The 26,252-nt window shown below is 35.3% G+C and overlaps 1 protein-coding gene across 1 annotated transcript in view; it reads right to left on the bottom strand.

The window, feature by feature from the left end:
* LOC144439886 (nephrin-like) overlaps positions 1-25,869 on the bottom strand; it is a 29,313-nt gene extending 3,444 nt beyond the window's left edge. The window contains exons 1-14 of the mRNA XM_078129117.1: positions 25,841-25,869; positions 16,067-16,384; positions 13,761-14,084; positions 12,443-12,552; positions 10,782-10,962; positions 9,407-9,709; positions 7,607-7,900; positions 6,615-6,752; positions 5,254-5,421; positions 4,492-4,779; positions 3,490-3,765; positions 2,688-2,996; positions 1,020-1,307; positions 67-213 (exon numbers count right to left, since the gene is read on the bottom strand). Of these exons, the coding sequence (XP_077985243.1) occupies positions 67-213; positions 1,020-1,307; positions 2,688-2,996; positions 3,490-3,765; positions 4,492-4,779; positions 5,254-5,421; positions 6,615-6,752; positions 7,607-7,900; positions 9,407-9,709; positions 10,782-10,962; positions 12,443-12,552; positions 13,761-14,084; positions 16,067-16,313 (3,073 nt within the window). The 5' untranslated portion in view covers positions 16,314-16,384; positions 25,841-25,869. The remainder of the gene's footprint in view (positions 1-66; positions 214-1,019; positions 1,308-2,687; positions 2,997-3,489; positions 3,766-4,491; positions 4,780-5,253; positions 5,422-6,614; positions 6,753-7,606; positions 7,901-9,406; positions 9,710-10,781; positions 10,963-12,442; positions 12,553-13,760; positions 14,085-16,066; positions 16,385-25,840) is intronic.
* Positions 25,870-26,252: the final 383 nt, after the last annotated feature.

Here is a 26,252-nt window from a genome sequence, read left to right as displayed (position 1 = left end):
CTTTATGAAAAAATCTTACTCTGTTTGGAAACATAACTACAAAAAAGTAAGTTTATTTCCACTTACTATTTTTGGCAACAGTAGCAGCAGTCTTTTTTCGTTTTCGTTTTCTCAGATAACAGAAGACCAAAAAGATGTTGAGAATGATACAGGCGGCAAATACAAATATTACGATGATAATGACGTAGAAGGGTATACCACCAACATGTACAACTGTAAAATAAAACAATAATTATAATATATTATTCAAGCATCAAATCAAAATTGAGAAGTTGAGGTAGATGTATTCTTTTTAATAAATTACAACCAACAAAAAGCAAGCATTAACAAATGAAACTTGTTACAAACTGGCAAAGTAAAATAACTGAATTAAGTCCTTTCCAAAATTTGCCACATGGTGGCGCTCTACTTCCTGTCTGTGTGTACCTTGGGGGTAAACATAGTGTAGGTTACTTGGTTAATCATAGAGCACTGCTGCTTTCCTCAATGTCTGAACAATATAAAAAACATCCCTGATTTACACTTCTACAGAATACCAAGGAACAAAGCTCTTAAGAAACGGTACAATGAGGTGATGATACCCCCAATTTGAGCGAGGGCGCTGTATTCTCAATTTCCTGTTTGCAGTCTGCAATGGCCTATTCCGATATTCGTCATGGTAACCATCCAAATATCACAAAAATGTATCAAAACAGACTCTACTTACTTTTTTGGGAAGGTGGTGGAACACCAGGTTTCGCTGTACAAATCAAGAAAAATAATTAATTATACAACTATTAATCATTATCCCATCTTAAAGTTAAAATGTTCAATTTTTCATCATTAACATACAAATGCAATCTTGCAATTTTTAGATAGATTGAGAAATGATGTGTTACAGCCAGATGGTCAGAGCCAATAATAGTCCTCCCTTCGGATGACTAAAAAAACATTTAATATACATAGCAATGGGAACTAAAAAACACTGAATACCCGGTATATACATAGCGGTGGGGACTAAACACACTGAATATACATACCATGCGTTGTAACTCTGATTAAGTTAGTACCATAAGGACCACGTCCTCTGTCATTAAAAGCTCTGATGTTGAAATCGTACTTTGTGTTATCCTTTAGTTGAGTTACAGTATACACTGTAGCATTAGGTGGTGATACATCAAGATGCAAGTAATTCTTTGCACCCATTTCATTGTAACGTATTTCAAAGGACTGTGGTAATCCACCATTGAATCCTGGCTTCCACATCAAGGTAACAGAGTCTTCATTTGTACTCACTTCACGCAAGTCACGCACTGCATCTGGTACATCTGTAATCATTGTAAAATTACGAAATTGATGATATAAATTTTTTTCCATTAATTACATACTTTTTTTGCTGTTCTTGAATTTCTCCAAAACTTACCAGGCAGGCCGGAAAAACACAAACAGAGCAAAATAACAATGCTAGCATATATTATGAAATAAGCAGATACTATTTGGAATCTGTTTATTAAGCGAGTACAAAGCTTCCGTCCGAATCATTTGGACGTTATTATACTTACGAAAATGGAGACAAGGAGCAATTTCTATTCTACAAGGTAGCATATCATGTAAAATTCTCTTTTCTCTTGATTTAGTTTCTGTGTATACCTAAATCTACTACACTGTGAAATATAAATACCAAAATCCAAAGTTTTGTTGCCTTAGAGATAACTGATTAATCTGATATTTGTACGTTTTTTCCAATTATGAAATACGCCCTTTTGCATAAATATAAACAAAATGAAATTTGTTTGTTTTGTGGGCAAAAAGTTTGTTCAACTGTCAGGTGTTGTCAATAAACGCTGTTCGCAAAATTCCAGTGTTATCACGAAAGAAGTTCCTGAGAGGCATTATACACTGTTTGTATTTGGATTCCTTAAAATTTACGTCAGTTTTTATAGCGAGGACGTTTTGTTATTATTTTGATTGTTTTCATCATTCTTGCAAAACTGGTGACCAGTTCAGACTTGTCTTTGTTGTCACTACTACTTTGTTTTGTATTTGCATTATTGTACGTACAATAACAAACTTTTTACACATTTTTTAAAGATTTTTTGCAATGTATTGAGTTACAATCACAGACTTGGTTTATATTGTTTCACACTAATTCTTCAAGTAGGAAGCCCATAATAAAATTGTTTTATAAATTAAAAATCCTAAATAAATACCAAATTCTTATGGCCACTTTAAATAAATCATTAATATATGAAGATTTTGAAGAAAAAAATATATAAAGTTGACAAAAGTGTACTTGGTACGATTGCACAATGTCGCACAAGCTCAACAAACATAAATCATTCGTTTAGGTCAAAACTCCTTCCCCATAACGAATGTTCACAAGTGTGACATCCAACGTTTATATTTGATGTAAACTATGAAAAAAATGTGGCAGTCACACCACTATGATCTATGTAATGTAAAAACATGATTGTAAACACATTAAAATAGTAAGAAATCCAGCACCATATCTTACATTAGAAGTAAATTTTTATCAACTTATCAACATCTCGGTAGTAAATTTAAAAGTTGTTATCATTGAAGGAGTTCGTCGAAATTTGGTTAGAAGTGTGAAAATGGAGTTCAGCAATCGCATTGACGCCAGACCCCCTAAACAAACGAAGTTTGCTTATTGAGCTGGTGTGACATTGTGTGCGATTGTTCCTTACCTATTCTTTCAAGTCTAATGTTCCAGCTGTCAGCACCTAGGTCATTGGATGCCTTACACATGTACATACCGAAATCTTCGGCTTCGTTGATATCGACAATTGTAAGACGACTTTCGTAGTTTACGGAGTACGTTTTATGATATAATGCTATTGTATGTCTGTCTTTACTGCTGTCGAATTCGATACCATGTCTGAACCATTGGAATCTCACTTCAGGAGCACCTTCTGCTTCACATACTAGAATGGCATTTTTCCCGGCTGTAGACGCCACTTTTTCTATTTCGGAAGATTTTTGTATTTTGGGTGCATCTATGAAGAAAATGAACAATACTGTAAAATTTGAATTTATAGCATGCTCAAGCCAAGTTATTGTCTTTGAACAGAAAATATGGATTATATACCCAGGTCATTCTACGTCAGGACAACCAGTGTCTACGTCACTGATTTTGCAGTGTTCGAAATATGAGCCAAAATGTTCCAAGTCACTATTATTTTCCTGATTTTTCATCATTTATTCTTGAGAAGGTATACTTATATTATTCCCAAATATTTTAGTTCATGCAGCCGGGAAATACTCGTGACCTAAGGGTGTCACCACTCATCTAGCAACTCATATCGACAATGCCAACTAGACCCTTACGTCTCTCATATTTTCCTTGCCTGAACGAAGACAAATTTTGGGGAATAACATCTAAATAACCTTTCTGATGTACCTCAAGATTCAAAATGAGTAAATTTGAAAACTGAACAATGGAGTCTAAAATACGTACAATTGGAAACAAGTTAAAGATAATAAACTTACACTGTACTATTACTTGTACAATTTTGGTAGCTTTAGGTGCAATACCATTGTCTGCGTGACATACATAAGGTCCAGCACTACTTTTGGTGATGTCGGTTAACTCAAGGGTACTCATCCCATCCGTATATATCTGTTTGTACTTGCTGATGTTGTAGCCTTCTCTACTCCAGTGAATGAAACCAGCTGGCATGGGATTGGCTTTTGCTTTGCATATTAAAGGACTGGCTTTACCCATACTTACAATCTGTTGGTCTGGTGTGTCTATACTAGGTGAAACTGAAATGGATAGAAAATGATAGTGTGACAATATATGTACAGAATATACTTATAACATTAGCCTATTTCACTGTATTGTTTTTTAAATATCTTTATTAAATTTATATACCCAAATACAACGGTCATTTTCTAAACGGTTGTAATAAAGTTACGTTTTTTTTACCATATAATCTATTCTAAAAAGAAAAGATGGTGAATCCAACTTTTATTTAATTATTTCACAAGGAGCACGAACAACATGTTATATGCAAATTTTTTCAGAGACATGAATCGAATAACTTAGATTTTTAGGCATATTGTGCACTCTACCAGATAATATATGATTCTTTCTCAAAAAAAAGGTTGAAAATGAGGCCAAAAAAGAGAGAATTGTTTCTGGTCTGCGTGCGCTTCACTTAAATACCCTCACATCTGTCTTTTTTTTTGATGTTTGTCCAGCCCATGTAGTCTGCAGATCTGGACGAGAAACACAAAAATAACCCTCCCTACTTCAGTGAAGACAACTGCAGAGGCAATCATGAACAAGCAAATGACATCTGCCTCACATACACACTTGCTCTAAAGTACTAAATAAAAAGAAAAGTAACAACCATAAATAGTAGATTGAGTGACAGGTTTATTGAGAATTTAAAAAAAATATAAAATATTGTGTCGTCACACCACTTTCAGACCAACTGTCCTGACCAGAAACAATTCTTTTTTTTTGTATTGCCGAACATTACTTACACCATACGTTCACAGTATTCGTGATGTTCTTTATTCCTTCTTCATTTGTAGCTTGACACATATACTTGCCAGCCTCATCTTTAGTGATATTATGTATAATCAAAGTGCCAGAATCAGTGGCCAGGGTGTACTTGGAATTGAGGGCTATGTCAATAGGCTGTCCATTTCTAAACCATACATAGGTAATCACATTTGGGTTGGCTCTTGCAGACACCTCTATTCGGAAATCACCAATAATTTCATTTGTGTCGAGTGTCTGATCTCCAGCTGACATAAAGACAGGAGCATCTGAAAATATGAAACACACATAAGAGAAATGCTTTAAAATCCCAATTTTTTAATTTACACAGCTCGTTTCAATACAAACAATCAGTCTGCCTACATTTCCTGAGTTTAATCAAACTTGAAGTAAGGTTGTGGCAACTCCTTTGCTGACCAAGACCTATCAAAAGGGACATGTCAATAACATTTACCAAAAACAAATTTACTTTGTGGACAAGAACTTTCTGATTTTGACAAGTGTTTCTAATTTCTATTTGTCTTGTTGGCAAGACATTTATTTTTCACTATTTCAAGCCCTGAGTTGTGATAATTATTTCAGATACTTTAAATACTCGGGGGGGGGGGGGGGAGAGAGAGAGAGAGAGAGAGAGAGAGAGAGAGAGAGAGAGAGAGAGAGAGAGAGAGAGAGAGAGAGAGAGAGAGAGAGAGAGAGAGAGAGAGAGAGAGAGAGAGAGAGAGAGAGAGAGAGAAGTAACTTACATTTGACATCTAGAAAGACGGCATCATTGGTACTCTCATCAAGTATAGGATTAGTGGCTCTACATTGGAAACTTTTACCGCCATCATCAGCTGTAACCTCAGCTATTTTCAAATGACTTATGGTGACCTCTCCACCATCAATGCCTGCTAAGGTTTGATTATATTCACCTGCCACCATCAATGCCTGCTAAGGTTTGATTATATTCACCTGTCAATAAATAATACAATATATCACTTTAGATTAGATTAGATTAGATTAGATTGACCTCTCCACCATCAATGCCTGCTAATGTTTGATTATATTCACCTGTCAATAAATAATACAATTTATCACTTTGGGTTAGATTAGATTAGATTAGATTAGATTAGATTAGATTAGATTAGATTGACCTCTTCACCATCAATGCCTGTCAAGGTTTGACTATGTATACCAGGCCTGTCAAAAAATAATTTATCACTTAAATATTAAAGATTAGATAACACTTATCTCTCTATCATCAATACCTGGCAAGGTCTCACTATACTTCATTGTCAACCATGCAAGAATTAGCACTTAAGTTAGATTAGATGAGGTTACCTTATATTAGATAGGATTAGATACTGGGTTACTGCTAGTCAATGTGGTACTTACCAATGACTTCTATACCGTCTCTAAACCATGTTATGTCAGATGCTGGGTTACTGCTAGTCAATATGATACTTACTAATGACTTCTATACCGTCTCTAAACCATGTTATGTCAGATACTGGGTTACTGCTAGTCAATGTGATACTTACCAATGACTTCTATACCGTCTCTAAACCATGTTATGTCAGATACTGGGTTACTGCTAGTCAATATGATACTTACCAATGACTTCTATACCATCTCTAAACCAGGTTACGTCAGATACTGGGTTACTGCTAGTCAATATGATACTTACCAATGACTTCTATACCGTCTCTAAACCAGGTTACGTCAGATACTGGGTTACTGCTAGTCAATGTGATACTTACCAATGACTTCTATACCGTCTCTAAACCATGTTACGTCAGATACTGGGTTACTGCTAGTCAATGTGGTACTTACCAATGACTTCTATACCGTCTCTAAACCAGGTTACGTCAGATGCTGGGTTACTGCTAGTCAATGTGGTACTTACCAATGACTTCTATACCGTCTCTAAACTAGGTTACGTCAGATGCTGGGTTACTGCTAGTCAATGTGGTACTTACCAATGACTTCTATACCGTCTCTAAACCAGGTTACGTCAGATGCTGGGTTACTGCTAGTCAATATGATACTTACCAATGACTTCTATACCGTCTCTAAACCATGTTACGTCAGATGCTGGGTTACTGCTAGTCAATATGATACTTACCAATGACTTCTATACCGTCTCTAAACCAGGTTACGTCAGATGCTGGGTTACTGCTAGCTGATACACATTCTATAACAGCTTGCTGACCTTCCTTGGTATGTTCTGGAATAGTGCGCAGAGAAACTGAAGCAGGTGGAACTGCAATACAAAAGTCAAATATTTGGTGGTAATTTTTTTCTTCTTCAAAAACTAATTAGTCTACCATATACAGAGTTTGGCAAAGTTAGTTGATCAATAAGGAAAAAAACAAAAGAAGGAAAAATAAAATTAAAAAAAAAAAAATTATATATAACATGTTAGTTTCCTTTAACAATGCTACAAATTAATGACATCAATGTAGGCAAGGTTGATTTTGTCCTCGATGCTTTAGTTGAGATCTAGTGAGTCACCAAAATGTCACTTTCATCACCCGCAGTACATTGCGGTAGGGAATTCAGGGTATGCGAATAATTGAGATGCCCTATCATCTATATACTGCTATCATCAGTGCCAAATCTATCAGTTTATTGTTTCTGTGTGCAAATGAGGTTTCAGACACTAAGTCTTGAAAAGTAAGGTATAGTCACAATAAATACATACCGGTACACTAATGTCTTTTTATATTATAATAATAATAATGTTGGTTTTTACATAGTGTTTTCCCACTCGGTGCTCAAAGTGCTTTACAATTATTACCCCTGGCACGGATCTATGGTGGCACAACGGCCCTTTATACTTCCTCAACTCCCTGGGGAGCATTCAATCCATTGCAGCCTTTATAAGTGCATAGGATTAAAGCATTCACATTGCAACCTCTATCCTACCAGGTCCCCAATTATACAGCTGGGTTGATTGAGGCACAATCATGGTTCAAATCTTGCCCAAGGACTTTAGTGACTCAGAAACAAATGGCAGTGACAGGGTTCGAACCTGCAACCTGCAGATTCCAAGAGAGCTACTCTAACCATTCGACCATCATGACTCCACACGATTATCACCATATATATACTCACAATGTACAACCAGTGTCACGTTACAAGACAAAGGTTTAGGAGTTGCTGGGTTACTAGCATCACAGGAATATATTGCTCCATTATCACTCTGCTCTGTAATGATACTGAGTTGACTTGTGGCTGTGTTACCCTGGGTTTTATAGTTTCCATCTTCTAATGCTACTCCGTTCTTCTTCCATACCAGCGTAGCAAGAGGATTACCACCAAATGATGCACACATCATACTGAGAAGATTACCAGCTTTAGCAATGTCATTACCACCATAGCCTGATATAGTTGGAGCCTCTGGTGGATCTGATAAAGAAAGACAAGGATATGACACATGTATATTTTATAAGGCCAAATAAATAGAATTATTTCCAATAACCTGACCGACTCTAGTTTAAGCCTCAGACTCTAAACATTTTTTAAACCTTTAAAACAAAGATATTCTTTGCCTTCTTGACCTTCATGTATGTCTCTGGTTTTCGTTTCCCCAGTGATGTCTGTACATAGTTCATCAGAAGGGGTATTCTGACCAACATTTTGTTTGTTTTGGTGGGTTGGGTTGAATCAATATTTTTCATAAATAAAAACAACTGAAAAGATAAAAAACAACACACAATTATTTTTTCTTCCCCTAATGCGGCTTGGAAATTAAAATCTGAAACTTTTGCTGTCACAATATGTCATGTATTGTGTCTTGTACAAAACTTGACAATTAAACTAAGTCTGTTGACATAGATAGGGATTATACCGCCACCTAGTGGTCAGCTCTAACTGGAATTTGTCATTCTGGACAGGATCATCAAAAAAAGACAGATCGAGAGCTCAATGCTAAAACGAATTGCTTGTGTATTATAACCTATGTAAATCATTTGATCTACCAAGCTGATGAACATTTTTGGTCACAATACTAGACACTTTAACACCGAACTGTGTAATATGTACAAAACTTGACATACACTCTGTACATAGGACTAGACACTTTAACACAATACTGTGTCATGTACAAAACTTGACAAACACTCTATACATAGTATTAGACACTTTAATACAATACTGTGTCATGTACAAAACTTGGCAAACACTCTGTACATAGGACTAGACACTTTAACACAATAATGTGTCATGTACAAAACTTGACATACACTCTGTACATAGTACTAGACACTTTAACACAATAATGTGTCATGTACAAAACTTGACAAACACTCTGTACATAGGACTAGACACTTTAACACAATACTGTGCCATGTACAAAACTTGGCAAACACTCTGTACATAGGACTAGACACTTTAACACCATACTGTGTAATGTACAACACTTGACATACACTCTGTACATAGGACTAGAATCTTTAACACAATACTCTGTAATGTACAACACTTGACAAACACTCTGTACATAGTACTAGACACTTTAACACAATACTGTGTAATGTACAAAACTTGACAAACACTCTGTACATAGGACGAGACACTTTAACACAATACTGTGCCATGTACAAAACTTGGCAAACACTCTATACATAGGACTAGACACTTTAATACAATACTGTGTAATGTACAAAACTTGACACACACTCTGTACATAGTACTAGACACTTTAACACAATAATGTGTCATGTACAAAACTTGGCAAACACTCTGTCCATAGGACTAGACACTAACACAATAATGTGTCATGTACAAAACTTGACAAACACTGAACATAGTACTAGACACTTTAACACCATACTGTGTAATGTACAAAACTTGACAAACACTCTGTATGACACACACTTTTACCACAAGACTATATAGACAAAGACTACTTACATTGAACACTAACACTTTGTGTGGCTGTCACTGTGTTTCTTAGTACCGAATTTGTAGCTTGGCACATATAAACTATTCTGTCTGTTTCATCAGTTAGTCGGACTGTAACATTCTGTGATGTGATGTAGCCGCCGTTAGGGTCTGTAGTCACCACATCTTCATGTGTCATAATTCTAAGTCCTCCTGAGAACCATGTTATACTGGCGGCAGGATTACTGCGTGCTGTGCTACACGTCAGTGTAACTTCATCTCCGACATTTATAGCCTTTTCAGAGCCAGTGATATTGACGTACTCTGGACCAACTGAGGAAGGAATGAAATAATAAGACAAGAGAGTAAATATAATTACACCATGCATGATCCAAGTTGAACAAAAAATATGGAATATATACTCTGGTCTTTCTATGTCACGACAATGTGTGTCTACATTGTAATATGTAACCGTGTTCTGCTGTGTTCGTATTATACCATGCATAATCCAAGTTCAACAAAAAATATGGAATATATACTCTGGTCTTTCTATGTCACAACAATGTGTGTCTAATATGTCACCGTGTTCTGCTGTGTTTGTATTATACCGTGCATTAGCCAAGTTGAACAAAAAAATATGGAATATATACTCTGGTCATTCTATGTCACAACAACACGTCTTTACACCACTGGCTCTGCTGTGTTCGAATATGACATAAAATGCTCAAAATTGCTATTACTTTCTCCGATTTTTCTTTGATATTACTGGTGCTGGAATAATTATGCTATTCTGCAATATTTTTCTTCATTCAGTCGGAAAGTACTACTAACCTAAGGGTAAGTCACTATGAGTCACTAGAAGAATCGCAATGACAAAGGCCCCTTTACACCTAAATGTCATATGTTGGACCAAGTATTGTGACTTGGCTTTCCAACTCTTAACTCAGTGCTAAGTAAGATCGCATTATCACAGTCCTATATATTGGCAACAAACATAGAACAGTGATAAGGAAGTGCTCCAAATTGTATTCACTGGCCAACATAGATTCTAGTCATGTATACAGATATCAATAGTAAACAATGGGAACCAAACTGAAATCTGCAATTTAGCTGAAATCATCAATAAACGAAAATTCTAATATACCCACCTTTACCCAACCTGTGACCCACCTAAACACCACATGATCTCTGTCCTGCAGGGGTAGTACGAGATGCAGTACCACTTTACAAACCCTGGGGAGAGATCATCGGGTGAATTAAGTCAAAGGTGTCACTTAATTCATCACGGACTCACCACATTTACACAACCTCTGCTCAAGCTACACCCCAGATGGAGAGACAAGGTCAAACATGAATTTTCATATAGTGGATCAATATCAAGAGTTAACAGTAATCTAAAACTTACAGTTGACAGTGAGGGTAGTAGTTGCTTCCATTGGGACGGCTATGACTCTAGTTTTGGCTCGGCAAATAAATTTAGCTTGGTCATCAATATAGGTGGTAGTTAGTACTAGAGGATTTATTGCTTTGTTACCATCAGTGGAATATGAGGAGTCAATAAGTTCATCATTACGCCACCAAGTTACCTAAAATAAATGAAAACAATTAACTGGTCACAGGAATACATCAAAATTAGTCACTTCATTCATCCTCTATGGCTCTTAATGTTTACACACTGAATGTAAAAAAATTTAGTCACTTCATTCATCCTCTACGGCTCTTTATGTTTATACACTGAATGTAAAAAAATTTAGTCACTTCATTCACCCTCTACGGCTCTTAATGTTTATACACTGAATGTAAAAAAATTTAGTCACTTCATTCATCCTCTATGGCTCTTTATGTTTATACACTGAATGTAAAAAAATTTAGTCACTTCATTCATCCTCTACGGCTCTTTATGTTTATACACTGAATGTAAAAAAATTTAGTCACTTCATTCATCCTCTATGGCTCTTTATGTTTATACACTGAATGTAAAAAAATTTAGTCACTTCATTCATCCTCTATGGCTCTTAATGTTTATACACTGAATGTAAAAAAATTTAGTCACTTCATTCATCCTCTATGGCTCTTAATGTTTATACATTGAATGTAAAAAAATTTAGTCACTTCATTCATCCTCTATGGTTGTCAATGTTTATACACTGAATGTAAAAAAAAAGTTTTAAAAAGTTTAATATTTCAAAATACATATCACAAAGTCAATTTTACATTTAGCAGCAAACCTGACCTTTAACCCTGGTATTCTCTTTATCTAGGATACTAAATACACTTAATATGTAATCACATAGTTATTATAATTATGCATAACCTAAATTTAACCCAACATTAGGCCAAGAAAAAAATTTGTTCCTGGTCAGGACAGGTTTGTCTAAAATGGTGCGACGATGCGTTTTTTTTTTCAATTCTCAATAAACCTGTCACTCAGTCTACTATTTATGGCAGTGTCTGTTCTTTTTATTTAGTACTTTAGAGCAAGTGTGTATGTGGAGCAGATGTCATTTGCTTGTTCATGATTGGCTCTGCAGTTGTCTTCACTGTAGTAGGGGGGGTTATTTTTGTGTTTCCCCATGGATCTGCAGAGTGCATGGGCTGGACAAACACACACAAAAAAAACTGACGCGAGGGTATTTAAGTGATGTGTCGCGAAACAATTATCTCTCTTTTTTTTGGCCTTATTAAACTGTTTAGAGTGGACTCAAAGTCAAGTCAACTAGACTGGCTAAGTTAGAACCAACTACATATCACACCACATCACACCACATCACACCACATCACACCATATCACACCACATTCACACCATATCATACCACATCACACCATATCACACCACATTCACACCATATCACACCACATCACACCATATCACACCACATCACACCATATCACACCACATTCACACCACATCACACCACATTCACACCACATCACACCACATTCACACCATATCACACCACATCACACCAAATCACACCATATTTACACTGTCATAAATTTCATCAAGCCATATCACATCAAAAAAATTGTATTAATTGCACAAAATAAAAGTAATTTTTCCTTACATCAGCCAATGGGTTGCCATCTTCTGCTGTACATGTTAAAACGACCTCGTCTCCTGCACGGATTATACGTCCTTCTGTATATCCTGTGATTTCTGGTGGATCAGGAGCAACTATTAAAAACAAATGAAATTAAAAGAATTAAAAAACAAATGAAATTAAAAGAATTAAAAGTGAAAAAATTTGGGAACTTGCAAACCCGCGATGTTGAATGTTGCATCATGGGAAATGTGATAATGAATACTAATCAATTAGCATTGTAAACAATATTGTTACATTGTTTCTAACCAGGAATGATCAATTCGTAGTCACCCTCATCTTTGTGGGAGGTTAATTTTATCGTTAGCTCCAGATTAGGTATAACGATAACCACAGATAATCACATAGTCATTTGCATCTGAGCATGCTCAGTTTGGATTGCAAGTTCCCTATTGATCCTTCATCATACGGAAAGTTTAGAGAAATATTGTGTACTGACGATGAAAACACACGGCACTTTCTCTTTCATGCTCTTTCTCATGACAGTCACAAACCATTAGCGGTCCAAGTGCAACAAACCCGCGGGCTTGCCTGGCGAAAATGGGTGTCATAAAAGTTGTTTGCATCTCTAAAGCTGTTTGTAGCGTTACTTATAATAGCCTAATAAATTGATAACAACTGATATAAGACGGAGATAAGGTTTGCCTCAATTGCAGTCCATGCAGACGGCCGAATAGAGGTTTTACAGCTGTTTACTTGTGTTATGTATGAGCCCATCATCACATGTGTAAATATTGGTACTCTTTGATAACAAGTCCACTTGCTTGGCTAATGGCTTGTCCCAGTAATGTTTGACAAAAGAGGCATGTAATTTGTAGCAGAACTGTTTATCAATATAACTCAAGAATGTAGTAATAATCTTTCTTGTTGCCATGGATTAACATAATCATTTCCAGTCAAAAAACTTGAACACACTACTTTAAAATAGACATTTGAAGTCAGCTTACAACAAATATATACAGGTATAAAACCTCGATCATTACAAGGAATAACTTTGGACTGGGCAATTTTGTTCGTTATATCCGGATTTCGTTATAACAGTAGTGACACTTGGAGCGCATACATATGTTCATAGCAGTGTAGGATTGGCGAGCAACTTATTTCTTGTAGGCAACCCTAGAGGGTAAATTATTTCCTGCGGGGTAGTTCTGAATATTCCTTTAGTTTCAAACACTGACCTGGTGTACTCTGTTTCACATTGATTTTTCAAGTCAGAAGCCATGATAAACTTGTATATAAATACCCAATACTTATCCACTCTGAAATAAATAATTCCACTTACACAGAACACTGAGTGTAACACTTGTTGACAGAGTTGTTCCCATCAAAGCAGTATGCTCTACTACACAGGTGTAGATTTTGCCGTTGTGTTCTTTCTCTGGTTGCAATGTCAAAGTACTGACTGCATTTTGACGTTTGCCATCCCCTTCTTCCACGCTGTAAACTGGGACTTCATAGTTTAAAGGTTCCCCATTCTGTAGCCACCTGATGGATGCAGCTGGTTTACCGTTATTGCTACGACACGTCAACACGACAGTATCAGGTGGGAGGATGCTAACGGCGCCGTTATTTTCAAAGCCATCAATAACAGGTGCATCTGGAGCAACTAGTAAGTACAAGAACAAAACGTTAAAAGTCAGGTAAGTATGGTTGGAAAATCAATGTGTTGAGGATCAGGTCAACATTTTCAATAACAATGACAACAAATTTTTTTGAGGAAGCTCAGTATTAAATAAAAATGGTTGATGAAATTGACGTATTTGTCACTCTCCTTTTACAAAAACATAAGAAAATAACATTTAATCTTTCATTCCGATACAATATTCCTATAGTCCCTTTTTGGTGGTGTCTCTGGAGGGCTCTTAATCCAAGTAACACTCCTGCAAGTCATTATGAAAATTGCTTTCTTTTTCACTACAAGAAAGTCGTTCATATGCACGCACAACATATAACAGAGTCACAATGTAACAGACAGACATGTAATGCACATGCATACAGCCTACAGACAGACAGACAGACAGACAGACAGACAGACAGATAGGCAGACAGACAGACAGACAGACAGATAGGCAGACAGACAGACAGACAGAGAGATAGGCAGACAGACAGACAGAGAGATAGGCAGACAGACAGACAGACAGACAGACAGATAGGCAGACAGACAGACAGACAGACAGATAGGCAGACAGACAGACAGACAGACAGACAGATAGATAGGCAGACAGACAGACAGACAGACAGATAGGCAGACAGACAGACAGACAGACGGACATACAGACAGACAGACAGACGGACAGACAGACAGACAGACAGAGTTGATGCCTTAAAGTAGCCATATGGATGAGGATTTAGTCTGGATTTTTAATTTATGAAACAATTTTATCATGGCCTCCTCCAAGAGATTGATAAATGTGTAAAATGTTCGTTATTGGGTTTTTTTTTGTTTTAAAAAAAAAAGTTTTTAGCCTTTAGTAGTGTACTGAGCTACAAACACAGATTTTGTTGTTTTACACTGGTATTTCAAGTAGGGAGCCATGATAACCTGTTTTATAAATCCAAAATAAATACCCAATCCTCATCCATTTTTTGGACAAATCGAAGTTTAATTCATGTTTTTGTTAAGAATATTCAGTGACTCAAATGGTAAAATCTACATGTAAGTTATTTCTCAGAAAAATTTTGAAATTCATAACTTATCATGAGAGTCTAAGTGTTACTAGATTTCTAACATGTCTCAAAAACCTTTAAATATAGACAGATTACAATGGTTAAAGTGGCCATATGGATGAGAATTTGGTATTTATTTTTGATTTTTGATTTGATAAAACAGCTTCACTATGTTTTTCTACTTGAAAAATTAAAGTTCATGTTCATAACTCAATAAATGGCAAAACATTAAACAATGTGTAAAATGTTTGTTATTGTACGTACAATAACAACACTTTTTACACTTTTTGCATCTTTTTGCAATGTATTGAGTTATGAACATTGACTTGGTATATGTTCTTTCGCTTTATTTTTTCAAGTAGAAAAACATAGTGAAGCTGTTTTATCAAATAAAAATCAAAAATAAATACCAAATTCTCACCCATATGGCCACTTTAAGATAATACCCTGCATTACACAGGTCACACTGTCAGTGCCCAGCTGGAAGGCTGTGTTTTAAACTTCCTGACATGCCTCATTGTATATTCACACCATCTAATATACAAGGACTTATTTTGCTGCGAGTCAAACTAATAAGAAGTGGTCTCTGTTGTGAACTGTGAGTCATCAGTGTGCTCTGTAAAATAACTATGACACTTTGTTTCATTGTGGGTCAAAAATAGAAACTGATCTGTCTTGTGAATAAATGACAATTTTGTTTGTTGCGGGTCAAAATGATAGAAACTATTTTATCTGGTGAAGATGTGAGTCACTGCAGTTTCACCATTGATGTGGCCACTGTGGCTAATGATGTAAAATATATTTTTGCCAAGTTTGAGTTTGATTTGCCGATGCGAATGTGGTGAATGGGCAGTGCTGACCTGCCTAGCATAGCACAGACCTGACATACATAAATGGAACACTCCATAATTTATCACTTACCTAGAACATCGAGGTGAGCTGGTGAGCTAGCAATGGCTGGACTTCCTAACATAGCGCTGACCTGACATACATACATAGCATCATCTGACAATTGAACATTTTGAATTTCAAGGAAAGCTTCTCCAGCAGCTTCATTCCCAACCATCTGGTACCGGGAATATCCTGGCAGATCCCGCGAATCTCCAAGTCCAAATGAATCTATACTCCATTGTAATATTCCGGCTTTATTTTGAACAGTACAGTTCATATACGCCTTTTGACCTTCAATGACAGAGGTGTCCACTGGTGTCACTGAAAATGACTGGGATTGACCATGTACTGTGGAAATAAAAAGAAATTTATTTCAACTTGATGGGCTTAATTTTCATGATGAACATAAATATAATTATAAAACTCACATAGTTACAAACCCTGACTCACTCTATATTGTTTCACATAGATTTTCTTCACCGTGAAAAACATTTATTTATTACTTAAATCCACAACTGAATAAATATGAATAAGCCTTCGTTTACTAAGATAGGCGCACTAACTATTACTGTTCTTCAATGTGGTAGATTACACAAGTGGGTGATAGCAGTTCCCCTATTGTGCGATTCTAATCACCCTGTGATCAAGATATTGTAAACATCGGAAGTCCCAATAGAATACACTGCTGCAAGTTCATGGAACTCTCCATAAAACTCTGTGACAGCCTCCCTACTGAGACTATAATTAAACCAACATCCATTCAATAGCTTATCACTGTTGTATCAACATGTTGCAACAATAGTTTATAGTTTGTGTCTATCTTATGAAACCAAAGGTTCAACTACCTGGGTAATACTAATAATATTCATTTCTGATCCACAATACTACTTTAAATGCTCACATAGTTGTCTCTGTCTTTAAAAATTAATCGCATTGCTCTTATTTAAGAAATAAAACACATTAAACTGAGGATGGAAACTTTCTTACAAACATGTCATTAAATGCTTCGACTTTTCAGTTAAGAGTTTTTGTTCGTATGCTGCCATGGTTTTGTCTCGAAAAATCTCCAAGTTTGACCCTACCAAATAACTTTGAGGTTTTCAAAGTAAACAACATGTTCTGCCTTGACACTGACCCTCAGGAGAATAGTTAGGTTCATTTTACAATTGTATAGGAAATGTCATCCACTCTTTTCATTGGGTAAATATATTCAAAACAGCTGTTTTAAGATTTCAAGTATTATTATACCAGTTTGACATTGACCCTTGGGAGAAGGTCCATTTTATTGTTTGCCCTAAATTACTGTCAACCTGACACCCTTCATTGAGTGAATATAACCACAATATATTCAAAACAGCTGTTTTAAGATTTACAGTATACCAGCTCTTAAATTGGTTAACGACCACATCAGTATAGTTCTGAATTTCTGACTGGAATTCTAATAGTTCTGCAGTGACCCTGTCCTCAAATAGAATGATACTAGAAATTATGACAATTCATTTCGACATTATTTTATTCTTTTTAATACTCATGACATATTCTATTCTGGTAATCAAGGCATCAGTTTACTGAGATTGACACAAACTAAAATTATTGTTCTTCAATGTCGTAGAGTACATAGAAAGGTGACATCATTGTCAAATACTAACTTATCATTGGACAGAATTATATTATTAGTTAACAAAGACATGATAATGTTAATGACTGTGGATGGTTTGGGTTGAATTTGAAATTTCATCTCAGGACCTCATTGAGCTAGACGTAAAGAGATCTTGAGATTAGATGAACAGAATTAGCATATTGTTTTTCCAACAAGTTTTCTTCATTTTACAAATTGTGGTTATGTTCAGATAAATGTGGGTACTCAGGGCTATTTGCATTCATGCTTGCAGTGTTTTTTGCTGCACTTTCACTTGCTACGCTCATGAAAGTATGACCGCAGAGTACGCTGCAAAACACTCAACATGCAAATATCCTGAGTGCACCATACTAGAACTCATCCATCATGGGTTTCTGTCATATTATTCTTATTGTTGGAACACAATTCTATTTCACGTCATGGGAATAGGGAACTTGCAAACCCACCATGTTGAATGTTGCATTATGGGAAACGTGATAATAATTAAATACTAATCAATTAGTATTGTAAACAATGTTGTTACATTGTTTATAACCACGAATGATCAATTCATATTTAGCCTGACCAGCGTGGGAGGTTTATTTCATTGGTAGCTCCAGATAAGATATTACGATAACCACAGATAATCCCATAGTCCTTTGCATCTGAGCATGCTCAGTCTGGATTGCAAGTTCCCTATTGTGAGAAGTGTAAGAAGTCATACAGTTTTTTGAAGTCAAAACACACGTAATTTACTGAACTTTCAAAAAGAACCCAACACCTGTTATAAATAAGTCATCACAGATTTGATAACAGGATATACAGCCTAATTCACTTGTTCTAAGGTCACCCATTAACACATACACCACTTTTCTTTCCTATGCATTAATGTCAATGTACTTATTATGATATACAAAAAGAAGTGTAATTTTTCACAGTTTGATTCCATTAATTTTGGATCATGAACAAGGTTTGACTCAGTGAAACTTGTACTTTATTATACACACAGATACTAAAATAAATTATTTAAAATATAAATAAATAAATAAATATATAAATAAATAAATAAATAAATAAATAAATAAATAAATAAATAAATAAATAAAAATTCTTCCTGTACTACCTGCAGTTATTCAGAGTTTACCTATGAAAGTGTGGATTTATTTTTTTGACAAAGTTGTTTCAGCTACTAATAAAATATACTACATTAGGTTTAGGACTAAGCTTCATAGTAGTACACTTGCAATCCAAACCGACAGAGTGAGTGAGTGTGTGTGTGTGTGTGTGTGTGTGTGTGTGTGTGTGTGTGTGTGTGTGTGTGTGTGTGTGTGTGTGTGCGCATGTGTATGTGTGTGTCTGTCTGTCTGTGTCTGTGTATTTATGTGAGTCTCTCTCGCAGTCTGTGTATTTGTGTGTGTGTGTGTGTGTGTGTGTGTGTGTGTATGTGTATGTGTATCTGTATTATGTGTGACGTGTGTGGGAAGGACTCCTCACCGTAATAGAACTGCTTCTGACTAAAATCAACAATTTAAAGTTCTAGAGTGTCACTGTTATATAACACAAATGTGAACAATTTGACCTTGTCTGCTTTCTCTGAACCTATGGGATGGATTTCAGTGACCACACTGGGCTAAACTATTCATACTAGATTATTTGTAAATACGTTGACATGCTGATGTACAGAGTAAATTTCAGTGACCCCAGCAGGGTTACACTCTTTAGTAGTTAGTCTTACATAGTAGATTATTAATAAATATGTTGACATGCTGTAGCTATGGAGTAAATTTCAGTGACCCCGCTGGGCTACCATATTCCCACTGTGACAGAACAAATTATTGGTAGTCTGTTGGGAGAATAATAGTATGGGATAAGTTTCAATGGCCCCCACTGGGCTACCATATTCGCGATAGTACACGGTAGCCTATATTTGTTTCAGTGTCTTGTCTTGCCTTGTCTATCTTGTCTCTACTGCACCTACTGCCTCTAACATGGCTATAAGTGTGCAGACCCTCAAGCAAGTAACAGCATAACAACTAGGGAGTGTAGGTGGTAAGGAGTTCTTTTAAAAGTACTTGTGACTGTCACCGGCTACAATATCCTATATACAGTAATTCATCATAGCCTGTGTTTGTTTCAGTGATTGTATCAGGCTTATACAAACAATATCCTATATTCAGTAATACAAAAACTATTAATAATCTGTTGTGAGGCTGATAATATGGGATATAAAGTTTCAATGGCCCCACTGGGCTACCAGCTTTATACTTGCACATACAATATTGGTATTCTTTGGGAGGCTAGTAATTGTCATAAGTTTCAGTGGCTCCACTAGGCTGCCATATTCATACCTGAACAAAAAAATGTTGGTGTCTTATTGGGAGGCCAACAATATGAATTTAGTGGCCCCACTAGGCCACCATACTCAGTTTTCCTAACACAAAGGAAGTCATTTAATAGTAATTGGCATGAAGATGGCTATCTTGGAATTACAATGTTGTTTGAAACAATAATTATAAAATATGGATGTACAGTTATAAATTATATAACAATAGCCAATATACAAAAAATTCCTATCTGTAGGAAAATTTTCTATGCAGGAAAATATATGACTTTTTTATAATTGCTGTACTATTTTGACTCCGATAGGAAATTGTTATTTTCACAATATTATACCAATTATATGGTAATGCAATGGCATGCATTACATTTTGAAACAAGACATCACAAATCTGAAAACTCAAACTGAAATCAATATACAGCATTTAACATTTGAATTAATAAGCAATGATTTATTTCCCTATAGTGATTCATTTCAATTTACATAAAAACATTGTTAAGTCTAAAATGGAAACTAACCCCCTTGATTTCCTGTTTGTTGTTTTTACTTTAACTTTTAATACATTTCAGCTGCTGTCACTTGAAACCTGATAAGGGTATCTCCACTTAGACAGACAGTCAAATAAACTCTAGGTTCTAATTATAACATGGGAAGGTCTGAGTATACTGTGACTTATACTGTGACTTATGCAATTATTCAAGTGATGTCTGAAGGTCTCAGTATACTGTGACTTATGTAATGTGATGTCGGAAGGTCTGAGTATACTGTGACTTATGTAATTATTCAAGTGATCAATTGTCCACAATCTGTATGTATTTGTTTCCTATGGGCGTTTATTTCCTGCCCTGAGGTGACATGTAGCCACTAAAACTAATAAAAGGTTCCTAGAAGTAGGATGACAAAATGTTATTAGATTAATCAAGTTGATTTTCTGTTTTCACTTTAAAACTGTAATAGCTGCAACTGGAATTTGTTTTGAAAATGTTTTGTTAAATACATGTATAAGAATTTACTAATAATATCATACAATATTAAAATAATAATATTGTACACCCTGAACAGTATTAAATCACATGTGAGTAAACACATTTGTACAGCAGTTCACGGTGCAATACAGCCAGTCAAATTGATTTTTAACTCCATACCCAAAAATCATGATTTTAATATTGTACCACTTATAAATAAAACAGACCTGTAATTGACATGTGTTTAGCATCTAATTATTGGTGTTTTAACAATTTTAAGTGAATATAGCATTCAGTGTTTGATTGAAAAAAATCATACCCCAGTTAGAGCTAATTCAGGTTTAAGGATAGGATTGAAATCCAGGGAGTCTAGGTCCTGAGAGGGAACATACTTCGTACTACTATGTACTCCATTCTACTCCCAGTCTAGTCAAGGTCCCAACGAAAGGTGTCAGGTAGCAGTGTTTGAACGTCATGGTGACCAAAGAACGAACGGCGCATGTCAGTAGTAATCCATCACAAATTGACAGGCTGTCATCATCGCTCATTAATAATACATTTGATACAGCTGTTTTGACCAAGTATTGACTATCACAGGAATTGCAAATGTCCAACTCCACCTCTATTCTGTTTAAACTAAGATCAGGTGGGACACGAGAATGTCATCATGTTTATATGAACCCTGTGGGAGGTAGCACAAAATTGTGTGCGATCGTTGGGGACCTTACTAGACTGGGAGTAGAATGGAGTACATTGTAGTACGGAATACATTCCCTGTCAGGACCTTGACTAAAATCCAAACTTGTATACATTTTCATACACCTTGCACCAAAAAGAGGAACCCTGGTAATGTGTAAAAGAGGAAATCTAGTCAACTTGTATAAATTTTCATAAACAAGCCAATTTGATGCGTACAACTGATGATAACAACTGATGATACACACAATTTCTTGTGACACCAACATTTGGTTATCCCCTACTAATTGTCACTCTAGAAAATACATTTTTATCATTTAGTCTGCAACAAAATTGCTCATCTGCTAAGAATTAGAGTGAACACTAAAACTCCACCACTTTCATCCTAGACTAAATACAGTGACATATTAATTAAATTGTAACCCAGCTGTTAAAAGCTTTATAAATAAACTGTAATGGGTTATCATCAAATATTGTAAACATTACAACAAGGGTCTAATAGGAAATAACAATCACATCTATATATGTAAATAGATTTATCAACTTTTGTTTACCAATTGAGATAATGATAAAATATACACAGTTAAGGGGTCAATATATGTTTACATTATATTAAGTTAAATTATATTCTGGTCAGAGAATATTTCTAATATAATGGAAAACTCTTGATAATAGTTCAATAAATTCATTTGAGAGGAGACACATTCCTGTATACAACTAATACAACTTATAAGTTACATTATATTGTGGTCAGAGAATATTTCTAATTTAGTTAAAAAATGGAAAACTCTTGATAATAGTCCAGTAAATTCATTTGAGAGGAGACATTGTCCCATATACAAGTTATACAAGTTACAATATATTCTGGTCAGAGAATATTTCTTATTGAGATAATGGAAAATTCTTTCAGTAAATTCATTTGAGAGGAGATATTTTCCCATATACAAGTATTACAACACATGATAATATTCTGGTCAGAGAATATTTCTAATTTAGATAATGGAAAACTCTTGATAATAGTCCAGTAAATTCATTTGAGAGGAGACATTGTCCCATATACAAGTTATACAAGTTACAATATATTCTGGTCAGAGAATATTTCTAATTGAGATAATGGAAAATTCTTTCAGTAAATTCATTTGAGAGGAGATATTTTCCCATATACAAGTATTACAACATATGATAATATTCTGGTCAGAGAATAGTTCTTACCATTCAATATACTTATTTCAAATAAAGTAATGTTTTCATAATATTATATTTTAAAATTCAACAGAAATATTCCACATTATAAATATGGTATCATTATGTAGTAATGTGTCAACTATTTTTAGAGAATATTTCAAAAAGCACATTCATTTCACAAAAAATATTGCAGTATAATAATTTTAATATTCTAAATACTATTTCAGAGATTCTGTACTTTTTTTCAAACATTTTTAATTTTATTTTAGAGAATAACCACACAACTTTGACAAATTATTCCCCAATGGAAAGTAAATGTATACTGTCATTAATATACTAAGATGGTAAACAATTTGGGAGAAGAATTTATTTATTCTTGGTGAAAAGCAAGCATATAATCGGCTTTATATTCTAAGATGGTTTCTACATTTTCAGAGAAGTACTAACAACTTTGTGACAAATTATTCCCAAATGGAAAAGCATTGCCAAGCAGTATACCGTCATTATTACAAGATGGTTTCTACATTTTTTTAGAGAAGAACCACACAACTTTGACAAATTATTTCCAATGGAAAGCAAGCGTATACTGTCATTAATATTCTAAGATGATTTCTACATTTCTAGAGAAAACTTTGTTTATTTATTTCCTGCAAAAAGCAAGCATATAATTGGGCTGATATTCCAAGATGGTCTTTACTTTTTCAGAGAACACTTTGGGACAAATAATTTTCAATGGAAAGCAAGCGTATACTGTCATTAATATTATAAGATGGTTTCTACATTTTGAGAGAACACCATCTACATTTTGAGAGAACACTTTGTTTATCTATTTCCTGTGAAAAGCAAGCATATAATTGGGCTGATATTCCAAGATGGTCTTTATATTTTCAAAGAACATTGGGACAAATTATTCTCACTGGAAAGCAAGCGTATACTCTCATTAAAATTATAAGATGGTCAAGTATACATTTTTAGAGAAGTACCAAACAACACTGACAAATAATACCCACTGGAAAGCAAGCATACACCCTCATTAAAATCATAAGATGGTGTACATTTTTTTGAGGTGACACATGAATTGTTCAAGTAGCCCAAGGTCAAGCCTCCCTCCATTCTCTACCTACTAACTAATTTCATCAGTTGACAGGAATTTTGCAGGGCATATATCTCATGTAATTTTATACCGTTGTAGACTGCCAGCAGATCTCAATCATATGGGATCTGACACACTTGGAAAAAACTTCAGAGGCCCACGTAGGGGATTAGTTCAACTTGCAATTGTAAGAACTATGATATAACTCAGTGACACATTAAGTGCTGAACAACACATTGGCAATAGATAGTGTACAGTAAGGGGCAAGATCAATAGTTCAACGTTGGATAAAAAACTAAATTCTTTTATTTTAGGGGTGGGGAGTTTTGAGCCATTTTCGTTCTATTCCTACAAAATCGATTTTACTTTTAATGGATGTTTTAAACCCCTAAATACAAATATAGCTCTAAAAATGTCAAATTGAGAAATGGAAGAATTTTTGCCATAGTAAATGCATGGCACTAAAATAAAGTAAAGTGTCAACAAAAGAACTATTTTTTATACACTACATAGTGGCTTTATATTCATAACACTACATACTACTACACACAGATTTGAAATTGATTGTGTGGTTTGAAGCAATTTTAAATTTTGGTCAATTTGGTTAGAAGGGAGGGTGGGGTGGGTCTGCCTAAGTATAAGAATTTATTTTTTTATCGTACATTTTAAGAACTATTGATGTCAACCCTAACTGGAACAAAAAATATGTGGACCAAATTAAAGGCCCTGTTTGGATTAGGATTCCAATTCAGGGTAATGTCTGGCAGAACTTTAACTAGAAAAAATATGGTCTAGAACGAAAGAATAATCCTATGTAATCCTTACTGCTCCACTGATAAGATAACACTAATGCAAGAACCTGGGACGGAATCCCTGACCTTTAACCTTGTCTTTTATGTAATAACAAGTGCCAGCTAGGGTAATATCACAATTTATTGCCTGCACAAGGGCTGGCACTCTTTACCAAAATTTTGATGATGCCTGAGCCGGAGGCAATCCTTGGCTACTAATTTCTGAAATTGGTAGCCCACTAGGACTACCAAAGAAAACAGTTAATTTCGAGCCCTGAAACCTGATGTAGTGAAGTTAAATTAGAACTCTACTGATAAATACTAATCTAGCAGTATATAATTAGATGTTATTCCTCAATATTTTTCTTTGTTCAGTCAAGGAAAAGTTGAGTGACATAAGGGGTTTGCGCTACCATGAAATTTTTAATATATCTTACAATAATGCATAGATCCAGCTTTAAGACCTGGATCAATGAAAAGACCCCTTAGTATACTCATTGTCTCTAGCTTCCTTTAAAATGGATGAAAGACTGAATAAATGAATGAATGAATAAATGAATAAATAAATAAATAAATGCACAGATGGATGGATGGATGGGTGAATGAATGAATGGATGGACGGATGGATGGATGAATGCATGGATGGATGGATGCATGGATGGATGGATGGATGGATGAATGAATGCATGGATGGATGGATGGATGGATGAATGCATGGATGGATGGATGAATGAATGCATGGATGGATGGATGGATGGATGAATGAATGCATGGATGGATGGATGAATGAATGCATGGATGGATGCATGGATGGTTGGATGAATGCATGGATGGATGGATGGATGAATGCATGGATGGATGGATGGATGGATGAATGAATGCATGGATGGATGAATGAATGAATGCATGGATGGATGGATGGATGAATGCATGCATGGATGGTTGGATGAATGCATGGATGGATGGATGGATGGATGGATGGTTGGATGAATGCATGGATGGATGGATGGATGGATGAATGCATGGATGAATGCATGGATGGTTGGATGAATGCATGGATGGATGGATGGATGGACAGACAATTTAAGACTATTTAATATAAAAATTTTGCTACTCACCTTTTGAGATGAAAAATACATAATCCAGGAATGATATGAAGAGGAATGTAAATATTTGACTGTGTTGTAACCTGGTCATTATGACCACTCTGTAGTCTGACTCACTCAGTTATTGTGTAACCTATAGTATAGATATAAATATGATAAAATTTAGTAGCTGTATAAAGTTATCGTTCTCACCTGAATTGATTCAAAACCGATTCAAACTGAATCAATCCAGCTAAATCACTTCAAAACATGTATCTGTCCCCATCTAAATTGATTCAAAACCGATTCAAACTGAATCCTTGTACCTTGTAGTCTTCACTTCTAAAACTGGTCCACCAGGGACTATAACTGGAAGGTTCTGATGAGAGTGGTGGTGGGCGTTTAGAGGGATCTGATGAGAGTGGTGGTGGGCATTTAGAGGGAT

Source organism: Glandiceps talaboti, chromosome 9 (genome assembly GCF_964340395.1).
Source record: "Glandiceps talaboti chromosome 9, keGlaTala1.1, whole genome shotgun sequence".
Classification (NCBI taxonomy): domain Eukaryota; kingdom Metazoa; phylum Hemichordata; class Enteropneusta; family Spengelidae; genus Glandiceps; species Glandiceps talaboti.
Note: the sequence above shows the minus strand (reverse complement) of the source record. Positions and strands in the feature narration are given on the sequence as shown.